At 47.3% G+C, this 18,489-nt stretch overlaps 1 protein-coding gene across 3 annotated transcripts in view; it reads right to left on the bottom strand.

The window, feature by feature from the left end:
• Positions 1-5,939: 5,939 nt before the first annotated feature.
• LOC135903013 (Na(+)/H(+) exchanger protein 2-like) overlaps positions 5,940-18,489 on the bottom strand; it is a 216,485-nt gene continuing 203,935 nt past the window's right edge. For all 3 annotated transcript variants that reach the window (XM_065433384.2, XM_065433385.2, XM_065433386.2), the window contains exons 9-11: positions 18,272-18,482; positions 13,898-14,083; positions 5,940-11,441 (exon numbers count right to left, since the gene is read on the bottom strand). In XM_065433384.2, the coding sequence (XP_065289456.1) occupies positions 10,909-11,441; positions 13,898-14,083; positions 18,272-18,482 (930 nt within the window). In that variant the 3' untranslated portion in view covers positions 5,940-10,908. The remainder of the gene's footprint in view (positions 11,442-13,897; positions 14,084-18,271; positions 18,483-18,489) is intronic.

Below are 18,489 nucleotides of genomic sequence, written 5' to 3'. Positions count from 1 at the left end.
TTCTGTCGAGATGGTTAGTCCTTGTGTGTGAAGATAGTCAGATGAAGATAGCTGCTTTCTGTAGCCTTGCGCGGGACCCTGCAGGCGAGTGACCGCTGATGTCCAGATGCAGATGTTGTCGGCGTAGATTGAGACGCTCACTGTTTCCGGTAGGGATTTGGACAGCCCAAGAAGCGCGAGGTTGAAAAGAATAGGGCTTAGAACACCGACTTGGGGAACGCCTCGGCATGTGTAGTGGTCGGCAGTCGGACCATTTTCCGTACGTACGAACAAGTACCTTTGTGTCAAGTAGTATCTGATCCATCGATATACTCGCCCTCCTAGTTGAATCGTCAAAAGTACGTCTAGAATGGTTTGATGGGAAACGTTGTCGTAAGCGCCTTTCACGTTAAGAAAGAATGCTACTGATAATCGTTTCCAAAGTTTTTGCTGTTCTACAGATGACACTAGATCGATGGCACTGTACATCGATGAACGACCTCGTTGAAATCCCGCCATAGAGTCAGGGTAAATTTTGTGGTGTTCAAGGTACCATTCGAGACGCATGAGGATCATACGTTCCATGAGCTTCCCGATGCAGCTGGCAAGTACTATAGGCCAATACGATGCCAGTTCGAACGGTGACTTGCCTGCTTTTAGCAGCGGTACCAGGCAGCTGCGTTTCCATTCCTGTGGGGCGACACCATCTTGTCATGAACTATTAAAAAGGCTGAGGAGTTCTCTTCGTGCTTCTCGACCTAGTGGCGCAAAGCAGTATATGTTATGCCATCGGGCCCTGGTGAAGATGAACACCTACAGAGCGCCATAGCAGCTTCTAACTCTTCCATAGAGAATGGAGTGTCCATACTTGTATCTCATGGACCGGAAATGTCGCCTAAAGCCATGCCAGGGACTAAAACTGTGCCGCCGGCGACTTTCGCACAAAATTCCTCTGCAACGTCTATCTCACGGTGGTTTTGATAGAGAGCAAGTGCGTTAAAAGGGCGTTGTTGCTGGGGGCTTGAGCAAGGACCCCGTAGGGTACGCCACACACGGGACAATGGCTTGCAGGGGTCCAGTGACTCGCAAAAGCATTTCCATCTTTGATCCGCTAGCTTATCCATTTGGAGTTTTATCTTCTTTTGCATGCGCCGGGAGCTTCTCTGAGGTCAAGAATTGACTTCGTGCGCCTGTACCTCCTTTCAGCTCGGCGCCGTAGTGCGCAAAGCCTTTCCAATTCAATGTCATTCTCTGTACGCTTTGATGAAGGCGTGATGCAACGCGTACAATCTTGCATTGCGTCTGCAATTATGTCTGTTAATCTGCGTGCGATATGTTTCTTACATGTGTCTTCTACACGATCTTGAAAGATTGACCAGTCGATTTGGCGAGATACAACCGGTAATGCGGCGTCTAGTCTATCGAGTCTCACATAGGTCGGAATATAATCACTTCCATGGGTTTCAATATGAGTGAACCACTGCACGTTCGAAGTCAGGCTACGTGACACCAAAGTCAAGTCAAAGCAGCTGTTGTACGTTGTTCCTCGCAAAAATGTCGGGCTTTCCCATATTCCCATATTCCATATTCCCATATTCCCCATATATGGTGGTGAGCGTCGAAGTCCCCTGTTATTATCCAAGGACCGGGAGTAGCAGCCATAATATCTTTTAGTCTTTTGCTATCAAACTGACTTGTTGGGAAAAGGTAGACGCCAATAAGAGTAAAACACAGCCTCTTCTTTTTCACAGTAACACAGACGTATTGGTTACCGTCGTGTGGCGCTACGGGTTGGGAAAAATACGTAAGGTACTTGCGAATGTAAACCAGAACCTTACTACTACGGACACACGTGGTTGAAACAAAAGGTTCATATCCTGACAGTCTTATGGAGGCTGATAAGTTTGGTTCACAGATGACCAGTACAGGAAAGTGGTTTTCAAACACCAACTGCCGAAAATCCGAAATATGTGACCTCAGGCCTCTCGCATTTCACTGGAATATGGAGGCACTTCTGACATCATCCCGGAACGATCGCTGTTGTTGTCGATGAGCCATGGTTCTACTGTAGAAGTTCTCAAGCACTGGACTTCTGAAGGCTCGCTAGAACCGGATTGATGGCATCCAGTACTTGCAACGCACTTCGAGCTGTTCGTGTCTGTAGCCTGTCCAGGAGAACACGAATAGCACTCACCAGAGAGCTGATCATGACAACAATTTACAATTTACGGGTACTGCCGAGTCCGGCGGACGCGCGTGAGACTCCATCTCCATCGCAGTTAATGAGAAAACAGCAGTTCACTGGCAAAGTCTAAGAAATTCGCAAGATGAGTAAAGCTGGAAGAGTCGGCGTTCTGCCTGAAAGGCATTTCGTCTTCGTCCGGAATAGCGCAGAAACTATTCAATACTTTCTGTGATAATGTCAGAGTATCCATTAAGAGGCAAATAAGGGCCTAGTTACTCTGTGATGGCCTTGACTTTTAAAGACAGTCAGAGAAAAGTAAATGAGCTGGCGGTGGAAAAAGAATGGGCTTCAATCCACGCTGTGAACGTGGTTCGCCAGCAAAGATGTGGTGTCACCTGATCCGATAGAGTTATGTGACGTAGTCTTGAACTGGGGCCTGCCGCGTGTTGCCGTTGAGGAGTGTGGCCGTCCTCGGTGCTCACGAAGAAAGCTCGCTTAGAGAGATAGCTTTGTATCCATTTAAACATCCGACCACCGAGAGGCCTACTTCTTCGAGAACGGCGAGGATGGCCTCATTTGTAACCTTGTCGTACGCCCCTTTGACGTCGAGGGACAAAGAAGCGCCGAGACGTTTATGTCCTTTTTGGTGCTGAACGTAGGTAACCATATCGACGACGTTATCAATCGATGAGCGGCCACGTCGGAAGCCTGCCATGGCATCTGCAGGGGTAGACGTTGTGGTATTCCAAGTACCACTCCAGGCGTCCGATGATCATCCTCTCCATCACTTTGCCCACACAGCTCGCCAATGCAATTGGGCGATACGATGAAAGCTCCAATGGAGACTTGCCAGGCTTCAGCAGCGGAACTACGCGACTAGTCTTCCAGCTTGTGGGAAGATGCGCCGGTTAGCCAGAATTCATTATACATTTCAAGCAGAACACTCCTCGCCCGTTCGCCCACATGACACAGAGCTCTGTAAGAAATTCTGTCAGGTCCTGGTGAAGGCGTACGTCTGCACAAAGCTAGCACCGTCGTGAATTCATGGATGTAAAATGGTAGATCCATGCGGGGGTGACGTGGTGGCAGGAAGCTGATAGAATGCGATAAGTTGTTGGAAGCAGTGAGTTGCCCGGATAATCTGGCACAGAAGTCTTTTGCGACTAGCGATTAATAATTTAATGTTGGAACACTCCTCTCTGTAATATCCTCGGGTCCTGAGAGTATGAAAATATTAAATAAATAAATAAATAAATAAATAAATAAATAAATAAATAAATAAATAAATAAATAAATAAATAAATAAATAAATAAATAAGGCTTTTTGTTCGTTGACGGTTTGGCACCCACCGTGGTTCGAATCGGCTTGCCGACTATACAGATTTCACACTTCAGCAATTAACCGCCATTTGTCACCGACTATAACGGAACAGTCCAAAGCAAATTAGTACAAGTCATGAAATTCTGCAACTCAGGGTATAACCGGGAATTGAACCATCAGTGGATTGTCATGCTGTGCTGACGAGTTCATCAGCGCCAGAATGCGGTCGGGCGATTTGCTGCTTGTAAGTGCGCGTATCACGCGTGTCCGAGAAAGCAGCAGCTGAAGTCGATTTTGGATAGCCTCTTACTTATTTGTTTGCTTGTGGTGCATATTTCTTAATCCAGTTTACTTCAACATCAGCCACCACATCGACTTGAAAGGTCGCCTTGGTTGAGTAAGGGTACGCAAGTAGTGAGTATAATTTTCTGACCCGCTGAAGTCAGTGGTTGCTGCATGGGAGGCAGCAGCCGTATAGAAGACCGAACTTACTTTGCAAGTTACAAGAATAGCACCCAGAAGCATCGAATTTTTCGAGAAAACAGGGTTGTATTTTGATGCTGGAAGACATCTGTCAATAGGTGATATTCAAAATCTCAAGCATCATCTATTGGCTTGTCAGAAAGCATCACCCGCCATCTTGTTGACGGCGAGGCAAAAGGAAACAGCTTGCTCTATACAGCATACGTAGAGCTACACGCATAGCTGCTGCTTTCACTCTTTTTCTGTGGTGTCTTCCCACTGCTTTTCGCTGCTATATAAAGTGAAGCAATATATCCGTGGTAACGCCGACAACAACCTAGCTGTTTTTTTTTTTCGACAGTGAGCACAACAACGTGAGCGAATAAAATAAAATCCTCATGCTGAACAGTGGCTGACGCTGACGACGTTGCGTACCGGGTGCTGCTAGCACATAATGGTATAACATTTGATTTGAATCCCGGCCCCTAGTGTTTTCACTGCGATTTATAGAATAACCCCCTGCACAGCACATGCACGTGCAACCTTACTTGCACAATTTCAGTTCGCGCACTCGAAGCTACAATACAACGCGAACAGAAAAAGGAAATTTCTCATTAGTTGCGTGGCATGGAGTTTTATTACCAGCTTCGATGAATCTTCAGTTTTTCACATGCGAAATGCTTTCTTGCGGACGTAATGAATCTGGGGCAATGTATTGCAAAGAATGGTTGTTTTAGGTGTTTGACGCACGAATCTGAGCGTGAATGATACATTTTTCAGGACACTTAGCTCTAGTTCGAAGTGCAGGTCGCCGCAAAAGAAGGCTCGGCGTAGGTTTCGGTTTCAAACAGGTACGTCTATAGTGAATGCCGTCCAGACGGATATCCAAGGATTGAAAAACCCGCTGGTGCGGCTTCGTTGATTCGTGGCAGCACAGTGAAGTTCCCTGTTCGTTACTCGCTGGATGATGAAGGCGATTGTTGCGTTTTAGAGTCCTGAAGAGCAGCCCGTCGACGATGGCATTTCGGGTATGCATTTCGTCGACGATGCATTTCGGGTATCCCCTATTTCTCACTGGAAGTCGAGGGCTCGCGAAAACGCCCTTGTTGTCAACTCTCTCTCTCTTTCTCTCTCTCTCTCTCTCTCTCTATATATATATATATATGAGAGTGTTCGAGCAAAGAGGGTGATGGATGGCTCCTTCACCGACGCCCTCTTTGCTCGAACACTCAGCCGGACACGACCATCTTCTTGCTGGCACTGGTCGATACAAAGCGTGAGGGAGCCTTCATAAGCACAAGGTGAAGGCGCCCTATAAGCACGTTGGACAGCCTTGGGCGTATGCTCGTCCTCAGGGCACGGGGAGACGGATTGCCAAGATTCATGCTGGGCCTTCCATGTCCAGCAACAATATGCAACCTCAGTTTGGCTCATGCGGGTTGTGCACGTTAGGCTGCAGTAACACAGGGATCGGGTCTCAGCTTTTAGTTCAAATTTTATCCGATGGTGGCAGCCAGAATATATGCCACCACGCGTGGATGGCGTCGCTCTATGGTCCCTCATGCCTTAATTCCTGCGAGTCTCTTTCTGCATCGGAAAAAAGTTTCAAGGCTAATTTTGCTGCACCACATTTTATGCACGAGAAATAAATTCCGAAACCAGGTGTACTGTTGTATTTTTTAAATTTCTGCAGCTTAATTGCATTTCTAATTCACCGCATTTTGCTTTGAGCGATCGCGACGTTATTGAGATTGCCCTTTTCATTGTATTTAGGAATAATCCTTTGTTAAGCATTAGGCCATGGTACGTCCTAGTTCTGGACCGCAGTTTCTGACGAGTGTGCTGGTGCGCTCTTGAACAATATACGAAGGGTTCATGCTTCTACTTACCGAGCTTGTATGGCTTATACGTATGCAAGCCCTTCAGACCTATACAAATCCGCGGCAGTGCAAAATTTCATTCCTCTTGCAACGAATGAAGACCAGAGAACTCTGCCATTTCATAACAACAGTTTATTTCCTTCGCATCGTGGCGTAGTAGACATGGCAAACCAGAAACTTGTTTGGAATGGTTTTGTACGTGTTTTGAGTGTTTTGATGAACTTGTAAACAAGACAAGAGTCCATTTGGAGGCTGCCATGACGCTGTTTTTGTTCCCAGATCGTATATCATTTTCTATTTAATTTTCGAAGCACGTAGCGTTACAAATAGGATGATGGTGAGCTGTTTGCCATATTAACGGTATGTAATGCTAAGTATTTGGGAGAATACAGCTTTATCAGAGGATACTAGCTTGATCTGCAAAGCTAATGAGCGTCGTTTCTTGATCACGTCTCTGTCGACCTTGCATGCGGTCGCAATAAATACAACAATTCAAGTGAAAAAGAAACAAACTATGCTCTACTTTTCTATATACACGCATTGTTATATGTGCTTAAGACCTCTATAGAGAAAAAGAGACAAGGCGGACTTGAATTCACATATTGACGCAGTGAAAAGTAAACACCTAAGGAAAAAAAAAGAAAGAAAAACTTAACATGATACAATTCGGTGCAGCACTCTTACTCGAAAAAGTTGGTGGGCGATTTCGTGCTCTCGTTACAGTAAACATAGTCGAACCGGCTCGTCGTACGAGAGTCACTGTCCTTGACTTGACCTTGTCGAGAATAACACCACGGCAGCCAGCTACTCTGACATGTAAACAACCACCACACAACTCACAAACGCGCACTATCATTTCAATGAAACAGTCAGGAGGACGAATGGTAGGTCTGCTCAAAAAAATGGTAATGCAGACAGTGTGAGGAAGGAGCATGGGAAACAACAATACGTGTTTCTATACCAAGGATAGCAAAACAAACAGCTTATTTCAGATATCAGTGGAAAGTGTGTCCTAGGAACTTCGTCACGTGCCGGCTACTACTTGCGCACAGACTGGCGTGCCGCAGCCATGCGGTTAAGCTGGTGCCGCATGAAGCTTTCTCGTCCGTTTGTTCGCGCATGGATGCATTGACTAAGGTGCCAGCTGGAAATATAACGGAGGCGTGATTGTCGCACGAGCGTTCCCAATTGGCAGACGCTAAGCAGACTGGTCCGACATTTAGTAGGCGCGCTCCGTAGTGTCACTTAGACCAAAATATACGTTTCTTTGCTCTCACTATAAGGTGGCCCCTTGCTTCCGCGAGAGTTTTTGGCGTTTTACTAAATATCAGTATACGAATGCTTGTCAGCACATAACTGAAGCTGTGTTTACACCGCAGACCGTGCTTTGTTGTATTTCCGTGCTATTACAGGAACGCCTACGTGGGCTATTCACTGTAAGCCGCCACATACGTGCCGTGAAAATATCAATCAAAGGCTGGAATGAAGTCTGCCTATCGCTATTGCGCGATAAACGCGGCTAATTTTCTTTTCCTATTGCAGGCTGCCATTTCTCCCCGTCCGCAAACGAAAAATGCCGGAGTCTGCGGTAAGGCAGCCAGTGCAGTCTTCTGGCCCTTTCTGTGTGCCAATGGCTAAAAAGCACGGATTTTCACTAGTGGGCGAAGAAGAATCAAGGCAAAGAGAAAACAGTGAAAAGGCATCGAGAATATGCAATATGCAGAAGCTCAGTGTATGCTCTCCAGAATGGTCCCATGAAGCACCATGGCACGTTTGGCCAGTTTTGGTTTAACGAACTGACTTACTCAGCGCGTGTAAGCATTAAGGCTAACAGAGGCACCAGAGAACGCGGCGTCCTAGCATTCTAATGAGGAAAAATATTTGTTTATTAACTAACAATGGACATCGGGGAAAGAAGCCTCAGATAAAGAACATTTATAGGCTGTATACAGTGCCAACTTATCATATTGTTGATTTAAGTTGATATCGTTATTTACAAAAGTATATTTCTTTTTTTTCCGCAGCTCATGTTGCGTTATGAAGCAGACAGTGATACCAAATGCATACAAGTTTTTTATGCATTTTTCACTGGCCTGGCAAACTTGCAGACCAGTATTTTTTTTTGAACTTTTGTATCTGTATTCGCTTTACGTCACTGCGTAAGTTCCTTTATTTTTTTTTCCACGATAGCAGCCGTAATCAGAATTTAATAGTATGGTGGTGACGGCGTTGAAACAGCGACAGGCAGCTGCAAGAAAAGAACGAAACGCGAGCAAATTTAGTCGGCTTTCTTACCCGATGTTTTTCCTGAGCTTTAAAAAAAGAAGAAAAGAAGAAGAAAAACAAGACTGCGCAGAAACAGCGTGACGGATTTCGAACATTGCGGGAGGGCACAGAGAGACAAGGTTCCTAACTCAGTTCAATGCCCAAACTGTCTTTCCAAGGAGGCGACGCGACTAGTAGAGGCATTGACACTTTTCAGCGGGAAGGTAATCGGTAAATCACGTGGAGACAAGGACGGCATACCGCAAATGTCAAGGCTATGTGCAACGCTGCTTTGCCCGGGGTAGACGCCAAGGCTCGAAGACCTTTTTGCTCGAGCGACTACGCAAGCGCGTGACTAGGAAGGCTCCGCTCAGGACGCGGCCCTGCACCTGTAAACTCTTAAAAGTGCAAACACAGCTGTGCACACACGTAAAAACTTTGATGTATATAGCACTCACAAGTAAACGGTAGGCTTTTCTCATTCACATTAGGACCAACGTCTGAAGAGTGACATTGTGATCACTGGCCCATTACAGAAATGAACTAGGTCGTGTTTGTCAGGTTAATTCATCACACCGAGCTCGAAATCTGTTAGACAGCACGCATCACTCATTTAAGGAGGAAGAACGGAATTGCCCCGTGTAGCTTATGTTGGATGGCTGTAACCTGAGCTTGATCCTAATTCCAGCCAAAATAATAACGTCTTCGCACTTCTCTGAAAGCGTATAGCAGCTGAAGCTGTAAATGTACGATAGGAGCTACCTACAATTTTTATAATTTTACGCACTCTCACGTTTGCCAAAAGAAAGCAAGAATTTTGCATTTGATATAGGCTCGGCATGACATGCAGATACAACCTGTATCTTCAGGGATGCACGACTTAGCTCACCACATTGAGTTCATGAAACTGCGCGTAGCATACGCAAATTAATAGAACAAAATACGTCCACCTGTGCCATATACCGCGATACGTACCAGTCGCTACTCACCGTGTTCAGATGCTCGGCGCGAAAGAAATTATACTGCCAGACATGAGTGCACTCGTATGCTATCCGCTGTTCCGCTCCCAAGCAGTGATGGCAATAACAGTCGTCATTTCATACTTCCGCGCCTACCATGGCGGCGCCTATAAGCACACCTTCAAGACTAATAAATCTGAATAAAAGCAAACTAAAGACTAAGTTTCACACGAGTAAGTAGCAAGGATTCTTACGTCTTTGACGTAAGAATCCTTGACGTAAGTCGATATATGACGTAAGTCGCTATATCTAAATACCAAGAGAACAGAGAAGCAGATTCGTTCTCGCGTTTCTGTGACGCGCTATCTAAACATTACTGGAGGATTACACTAGAATTCTATGTTCCCTAGGACTTGTAATCTACCGTTACCTGGGAACATTGATAGCCATACACTGGTGTGGGAATATGAAGAACAAACTATGACAGCAGACAGCATGCCATCGCGAAAGCTTTGGGTCTGACAATGTACGCGCTACTACTACTAAAGTTGTCAAATTACATAAGTTCGATTTATTTCCTGAAATGGTGTCGGATTGCCACAACAGCCTTAGACCATTAAAAAGAGTAGGCCTTAGACCATTAAGTAACGACCGTAAGATGTTTTTGGACCGCGCTGTGTGCTCTATCCTAGCAAACAACTTTCTTGCCGTATGGACATATATCAATATATTGGTAACGTAGAGCAAGTGGCATTAACCCTGCATCGCTCTCGCGGTAAGCCACAGCATAAGCATTTACAAGCTGGGACGTGTTTGGGAATGAAATACGCATTAAACGTGGCATGTTCCGTTGTTTTACTAGTCTGAAACATCCTGGGAAGCGCATGGCAACTTATCGTTGTTACCAGAGAATGCGCTGATGTTACCGCTGCTTAAAAGTGATCCATCAAACCATGCTCCGCAAAATCTATAAGGAAGCATCTCCATTTGCAGTCTGATTGCTGCGTCAGCATCGTTCTTCCTGAGTGTCAAGGCTTCCTATTAAACAAGCTTTCTGTCAAAGTGCTTTACTCAAGGCATCAAACCGGCGAACTATATAGCACTGAGAAAACCTGCATTGCGGAATTTCTGGCCACCGAAGCCTTCTTACGGATATCGGTCATTACTGTGCGGCACGGCTTGCCAGCTGCTGTAAGGACGAATTTGTGCTCGTATGTACAAAGCTTAAGGAAAGAGCACAACTCTTCATAAATGCACCTGTATCAGAGATCTCGCACGTCCTCGTCCGCTGGCAACACCAGCTGTCTTTATATATGGCGTGGTGCCATGCGCGAAAAAGAAAAAACCGCTTCCAGCGATATAACACAGTACATAAAATTAATAGAAAGTGTCATTTTCCGTCACAGTTGACAACTCGCAAGCCGCTGTTTTGAGTCATGGGAACGGAAAACAAAAACGCCTTTCGGGAATTTTTGCGTGAGGATACTTGAACTACGTGATCCGCGCAAAAAAATTAAGGAAGCCTATTATCCAATACAGCTAGAATAAATTCCCCATCTGGACCACGGCTAAACCAGCAACAGGCGACGCGCACGAATTGCGCGTATATGAGTTCGCTGTGCCGATCCTTCACACGTGTGAAGTGACAACAGCATCATAAACATCGTAGCTTGTCAACGGCTGGGTCTGTCGAATGCTCACTGTACGATATAGTCGAGCACAGCTTGTCAAGCACAGAGAGAAGCACTGTCGTCACTTGCTGTTTCTCGCCCTCGGGCCACTACAACAAGACCTCTTGTCCACCAGGACTGCCTGTGGTGTCCACGGGTCACAGGAACATCAAAAACTCCATCCACATCACAGCCGCACATGCCTCGAGCCACAGCTCTCGGAATCGTCGCTCTCTAAGTCAATGACCGTCTCCTCCCAACGAGAAGTCGGCGCTAGCGGTTCTGTCGACGCTGTAGACGGCGGGCCTTCTCCTGTGCCTTCTACCTGCGGTGGCGCCTGCGCAAGCTCGCCACTGAACTCCGACGGGGTGCCGGCGACTTCCATAGAGCCGCCATCTTGGTCCTCCTCGGTCACCTCTTCCATCGGGGCGGCCGGCGCGCCCGATGACTTGAGTTGGAACACCTCGAAGACATCCGGAGTTGAGCGCTTGTGGCGATCCAACCGACCGATAATTGTGGACGTGGGCGACTGGTAGGCGATGTACTCGCGATTGTCGATCCATGACGGGAACTCCCGCTGGCGGACGCCGCCGTCGCCGCTGCCGCAGCGGGCGCGCACTCCCGCCGCGTCAGGCACGTCGTCGCGCTTCCAGGGGAGCGTGGTCTCGGTCTCCGTCAGAGCCTCCGCTTCGGGCGGGGGCGAATACGAGCGCGGGGAGCCTGCGCAGAAGTCGCCGTGCATGAGTTGCATCGCAGTTCAATCTCAACAAAACATTTCGCATCAAAGCGAACCTCTTGTTTAACACTTGCTGTTTAAGCAGGAATATTTGCAAATTCATTCTGCAACGTCACTTAATGATACCGCATTGCAAACCGCGAGAATGCCTGCAACTCGAGCAGCTGGCGCTGACGTTTCGGATGTGTGCCTACATGCTTTTGCAGGCAGAAAATTGTGCGAGCATGAATGTCTAGGCGGTGCGTCTAAGATGCCGATGCAGTAAATTGGAAACTGACAATGCCGATGTACGTAAGCCACATGCCGCTGTCTCGTCGCCAAAACCGTTATGAAATGGCGGACTCTAACCGCAGACTGACGTTTCCTATCAGTGAGTGACATACGAGTGGAAATTGTTGTTCTGCGATGATAAACTTTTATACAAAAGCAAGAAAGCAAAAGAATGACTGAACGCGACGAGCACCAAAGCATTCATAATGTGCGTCGACTATAAATACATTTTCTACAACGCCACATACATTCTCTACAATACCACGGCAATTTACATGCACATCGTGTCACCCACTGGCGAGACTATTTTTTATTGTATGTGCCATAAACTGAGTAAGGGGGACCGAATTCACAAGGCTTTTCGTTAATAAGTGCTCTTTGCTATTGGCCGGTCGCCTTTGCTAATAATATGTCCAACATCGCAATTCGCTGGCAGCTTTTCTTCTAGAGTAAAACGATTTTTTGGATAAGGATCCAGAAGTATTTGTTACTTGATCTTCTTCAGAATAAGAATTGTTGGTCTGACCAGTATGCAGGAGCAGGTGTAAGCATGGAATGCCTCGTTATTGAAATATCTTCAGTGTGCATGTTTTATTCCACGACTGCTACACAATGGCTCCCAAAGCTGTAGAAACAGAACAATGTGTGAAGCTAAGCGACTAACGGTCACAAAGAAACGCCTGCTGTCGACAGCAGCATCTTTATGTTCTGACGTAAAGTTCAACTTACGACATTTCGTATGCATCCATTTCAGCTGTGTGCATAAGTCGGCGAAGTCACGCACGCGAATCGACTCCATTATGCTGAACACCACTATTGTGTCTGCGTCTAAGTGAGCTCAGTGAGCTAGAGTGTGAGTCTGCATATGAGTGAGGCCACGTGGGTCCTATAGAGGAAGTGAGTCTGAGTTAGTCGAAGCGAGTATAAGTGGGCCTAAGTCTGAGTGAGACAAGGTGAATTGAAGTGGGTGCGTTTCTGAGTCCCAGCCACATGATAGCACACACAAATTCTTTGTACTGGCAGCGAGCGAACGTAACTCGACGCTTGTGACACCATTACATATAGTACATTAAATGAAATTATGGGGTTTTATGTGTCAAAACCACTTTCTGATTATGAGGCACGCCGTAGTGGAGGACTCTGGAAATTTCGACCACCTGAGGTTTTTTAACGTCCACCTAAATCTAAGTACACGGGTGTTTTCGCATTTCGTCCCCATCGAAATGCGGCCGCCATGGCCGGTATTCGGTCCCGCGACCTCGTGCTCAGCAGCCCAACACCATCCCCACTGAGCAACCACGGCGGGCACATATAGTACATGTGAATCTGATTCAAGCTGATACTTCTTACTATGAGCTAGTGATTTTGACTCTGGGCGCCTGTGAGTCTGGGACAAGTGAGTCTATATGTTTGTGGCACTCTGCTATTCCATGAGTCTGAGTCTGAGCCCATGATTTGTCAGTTTGAGTGAGCAGGCATATTCAGTCACCAACGCCATGTTGAAAGAGATGACCACTGCCCCATAATAAATAAATAAATAAATAAATAAATAAATAAATAAATAGAATTTTAAGACATTTATTAGCAGCGGAACATGCGAACGGGCAGCAGTCACAAGCGTTCGAAGAAGGACAGCAACCACGAGCTCATGCGGTGGCGATGCTGCTAAGGCACAGGCTACTCTTCTTCGACACAAAATAAATAAAAGAATACCTTGGCGAGTTAGTCTGCGTAACAGCGCTACCATCAAATTTCTGATCGTTAGAACTCTCACGATGATTTCTTCCTTAATACAAGGGGGGTGGGGGTACAGAGGGATGCACTTTGCTCCCCCTACATATCAATCACTGTAGGATCGCGACACGTTTTAGCCCCCTTCACCATTCTTGAACCTTTAGCGACGTGCCATAGTAAAAAAAAAGAAAAAAAAAAACAAGAGGCGCTCATAGAGAAAATCATTTGACCAGATTGCCAGGCCTCCACCAACCTTCACCAACCTCCACCACTACCATCTGAACTTAGGAGCCACCTGCCTCTAGTGCTTCCATTCTAAGAACTTAGAGCACTAGAACGGAATGCAATAGAGCATGCGCGCTCAGGGGATGTCAGAAATCTAATCTAAGAAGTAACGTTTCCGTTCAGCATGACGAGTCCGGTCTCGTGGACTCACCTTTAGGCGGCGTTTCGCCTGTCGGACGAGCCACAAAGACGATGCCTTCATCCTCCCCGCTATGCTGCAAGGCCGAGCTGACCTCGGACTTCAACGTCGAATTGCTTGGCGCTGTAACCTTGTGGCAGTCGACGTTGAGCGAACAGTCGCCGTTCATCGGAAGACTGAAGCGTAGCTGTGGTTTATCTGAAAGCGAACAGTTCGTCAATGTGGTTATGCTGAGTGTTTACTGTACGAATACCTTCGAAAGCACACGTGTATTTGTCAACGAGCACACAGACGTATAAATTCATCAAGCAAGCGAGCCAGGGTTCACACTATAGTTTCCGCTACGCGAACCCGGCATTGAAGCAGTGTCCCATTTTTTTTATTAGCAGCCGCACATGACAATTTACCTTTCTTTCGCTTCCGACTTGAGCTCTTCAACCTGAGCAACTTTCTGTTTACATACGTCATTTCTTAGCCTTAACAAACCCAGTTTCCTCGTACGCTTGTACTGCCACTTCGTCCAGCTACCAACTTGTCGAACGAAACTTCGGCAGGACGACCCCTGTTCTTGTGGACATGCTTAAACAACCTGTCCACTGCTTCTAGCAGACGTTTCTCTTTCACTTTTGGCGTACCTTTATTGGCTACAAATGATTACGCCTATGGCTGAGGCCATAGGCCTATGACGCCTATGGCCGAGGCCACCTCCTCAGTACGACGTGGTTCCACAGCTGAGACAGTTATGGCTGAAGCCAACCTCTTCAATTAGGCGAGGTTCCATGCTATGCTTGGGAACTTCCTCGAGAAGTCGCGCTGTGGCTTCCGGAGGTTCGGTATTTATTTAAGTAACATGAAGGTTTGGGCTAATTGGTGTTTTCCCACACTTTGGTTATTTAGCCCCGGAAGGCAAACGAAGGATCAGAGACAAGCGCTTATCCTTGTGTTCTTGTCCTCTGTCCTTCGACTAGTTTCCCGCGCTAGATAATTGAACCGGTACCCCCAAGATTAACAGCCACCTTCTTTTTCCCAGCACGTTTTTTTTTTTAAAGCAAAGCTAGCCTACCGCCCCAGGGTTTGGCTTGCCGTCGTTGTCTGTATCGCCAAGCAAAAATTTCCACTGAAAAAAAAAATTATGTGCCCTATGGTGGGTTTCCACCCGGTGTTCTAACCATTAGGACAAAGAGAGAGAGAGAGAGAGAATAAACATTTACTTGGACAAAGACGCGTGCATAGTGAGAAAGAAAACTTCTGTCTGGAGACGCTTGGTGCGTTTGTCGCATCGCATAACAATTTAGTTGTAGAATGAGAAAGCGCGCTCTGCTAGCTGACATTGAAAATAGAAGTTTTAGGCCTGATTAAGGACGCCAATGCAGCCGCGCCGTCATTCATTCACAACAATAGTTGTTGAACGCCAATTCTACCGTTTCAGTGGGTGAAACTGGCTGCAGCTGGGAGACCGTGTTTGGTGAGGTTTTGTTTGTCACTTCTCAAGGGTTCGATGCTGTGGTAGCGCTGTCATTGTCACGAATTACCTCTGTTATTTTGCCATATGTTCCGCTAATAGCTTTCTCATTATACCTCTGCAGGTCCATAGGTGAGGACGCTTGCGGGACGCGTTCCTCGCCGAAATGCATGCGCGACGCACCTCTCATCGCGATGCGCCATTTCGCCTGGCCGGCTCACCAAATGTTCACTTGCACCGATTCTCATAGTGCATGAGGTCTGCACGATTTCTTAGAGCGCAGCTCTTAAGCGCTCGTTCCTGCGTTGAGCGTCGGCGTGCCTCGTCCTCCCTCGGCGTAACCAAGCGAACAAGCACAGCGAACAATGAAAGAGCGAACGCAGAGCGCAGCGGCGGATGAAAGCCGGCGAGGGCATGAGAGAGCGCGAGGTGGAAAGCGGAGAAGGAGGGTGCAGCGGAAGCATGAGGAGGAAAGCGGAAGAAGTCGCCCTGAAGCACCACCAGATGGCGCTTACGCTCGCGCATCCGCGGCACCGGCCGTGCGTGGGAAAGAAAAAAAATAAGAACCAGAAAGTTCGCCTTCTCGCATAGCGGTTGCCGCAAGCGTTTCCCGGTAAAGATTACTGTTGCATAAGCTGCAGTTGCTCGGAAGCGGCAACTATGCGGCCGGTTCCGGGCAACTGTCAGTCTGGCTCTGCCAGTCGGTGCGGGGATCGGTGCGATGCCTCAATATATCGCGAAATGAAAACACGTATAGAGCTGCGCTCAAATTTAACATTATGGAGTATCGTAATCGTCGGTGAACTTTTTTTTCAATACACTTTGGCCAAGTGAGGCCGTAGAAGCATTGGCTGATTTTCGTCTGCTACTCCCGAAATCATCATTGGTCCGCAGTGAAGAACCTCTTTTTGTTGTCGGCCAGTTTTAGGATAGTAGGCTATTTAATCCAATTTGTTTAAATAAATGCTCATTAACCATGCTGAACATTTAAAGAGGACGCTACTTTGCTATACAATGAATAATTATGCATCTCGGGTGCTCTGTCCTTTCCATGCAGCTTTAATTTCTGATTAAAGGGCCCCTCACCAGGCCCTTTAGCAAATTTTGGTTATACGCTGGAAGTTATGTGTCCTCTAGGGAGCATTGTGCCGCAAATATTCAAATCGGCTCATTAATAGCCGCGATAGAAATATTTCAGTGCCACGCACCCATGATTTCAGGAGGCGAGCTCCACTGCCAAGCGAGACACTCTCTCCCACTTGCCCCGTCTAGCTAAAGGGTGTTGGTCTAGCCTCCGAGAGCGAAATTTCTTCCCTGCGTTCTCCCATACCGGACTTCGAGGATCGCGTGACGCATACGTCAGGGGTCCCGCCTTCATTTTTTTTTCTCCTCGCTTTTTCGCTATATTCTAGGGACCATATCATTGCGGCGCGGCTCACTTCCGCTGACGGCGTCGCGCGCGAGCTGTTGTGGTTGTCTCGCTTCACGCAGCGCCCGATTTTGCACGCTGTGCACGAGGACACCTGAGTAGCGGTATAAGTCAGTGCTACACGAATACTGAGGAAGACACAAGCGGATCACAGAGCATGATCCCGCGCTGGAACACGGTAGAACATGACATAGTTTCGGTGTATGCGTGCGCCAATGCACGACGTGGGAACAAGCAGACGAAACGGAAGTGCATCTCTCTTTCTGCGGAGCGAAGTAAAACAAAAACATGCAGACATTCAGTTTGTATGTTTTTTTATTTCTCTAAACTTTAGTTCGTCTAGTCAAGCAACAGATTACAGAAATAAGAGATGTTGCCTAGAATAATTCTTGAGGTCACGTGTCAGTACGAGCGACGTCACAGCGCAAACACGTGTATGTAGGCGCACTAGCACGTGTATGCTCCGGCTTGGAGCGTGGCGGTCGCGAAGAGTAGGGAAAACGGCGTTCGGTTTGAAATTTCAGATATTTCCACGGTGCGTAGCGATGTAATACTTTGCAGACATTATCGTTATCGCGCATTGTGTGCTCTGCGCTTGTCAGCTCAAAAGGGCCATACCTGGTGAGGGGCGCTTTAAGAGAACCTGGCAGCTGCTCACTGAAAAGATGCAGTTCCGGCAACAATTGTATAACGATCGTTATAGACTAGTGGGCGGGGTAAAGTACAACGTCTTTTGCAGTGATAGCACCCTAATGATGGTGTACGGCAAAAGGATGTGTCATCCACGAGGTTATTTACCTTTATTATTAGGTGCGTCAATCCCAATCTAATAATTTATGGCTTTTATCATTACATGCCAAAGCTGATCTAGTATAATGTGTAATGGGTATCAAATGATCAAGGGGTGCTCTTGATATTTAGTAGACGTTGAAGCGGGATGAAAACAAAGGCCAACACGCGCGAGCGCTAAGCGCTTGTGTATCTTTCGGCGGTCATCCCGGTTCCGTTCGCACTTAGTATCAATTTTGTAATACCAACTAAGGTCCCGGACAAGTACGCTCTCTCTACCTTGGCTAAGTAAGACGTGTGTCGCTCGTTGAATGTACCATAATTTCCATTCATGTTACACAAGTACGCAATTTAGCAGCAAATTATAGATAGGGAACAAGGAAATTCACAACGTGCCCTGACGCTCGCGCGGAGACCAGCGCGACTGATGCTTTCTTCAACGTGCCATTTCGGCACTCTGGGCCAGAAGCTGACGCACGTCACTCAAGGCTGCGAGTGTTTGGAGATAGCAGTTTGACACTGGCTGTAAGCAAGGTCTGCATTTTGGTTGTGCAGCGTCGGGTGCATGACTAATCTGCACGGTGTGAATACCCTCCGCATATCAAAGGCCCCATAAGAGTGCAACCATCGCTCACTCAAGCTGTTGCGTCATCGCGATAGGCAGCGAAGCTCGCCTCTTTGAAGTCGAGCGGGTCGAACCACGTACCTCCATTGGGAATCTTGCGCGGTTCGTGCACGTGTCGGCAGGTGAGTGGGGCCCCGTCGTTGCCATCGTGGCGTGGCAGGCGGCCGTTGCGCGCCTTGCGCATGCGTCGCCTCTCCTCTCCCAAGAAGGTGCGGATTTGCATGCGCATGTGGTGGTGGAAGGGCGGGTGCTCCTCGTACCCGTCCACACGGTCCTTGTACAGCCGCTTGACCTGCACC

The sequence above is a fragment of the Dermacentor albipictus genome, chromosome 1, assembly GCF_038994185.2.
Source record: "Dermacentor albipictus isolate Rhodes 1998 colony chromosome 1, USDA_Dalb.pri_finalv2, whole genome shotgun sequence".
NCBI classification, from domain to species: domain Eukaryota; kingdom Metazoa; phylum Arthropoda; class Arachnida; order Ixodida; family Ixodidae; genus Dermacentor; species Dermacentor albipictus.
The sequence above is the reverse complement of the archived record's forward strand: the minus strand, read 5'-3'. Positions and strand labels throughout refer to the sequence as shown.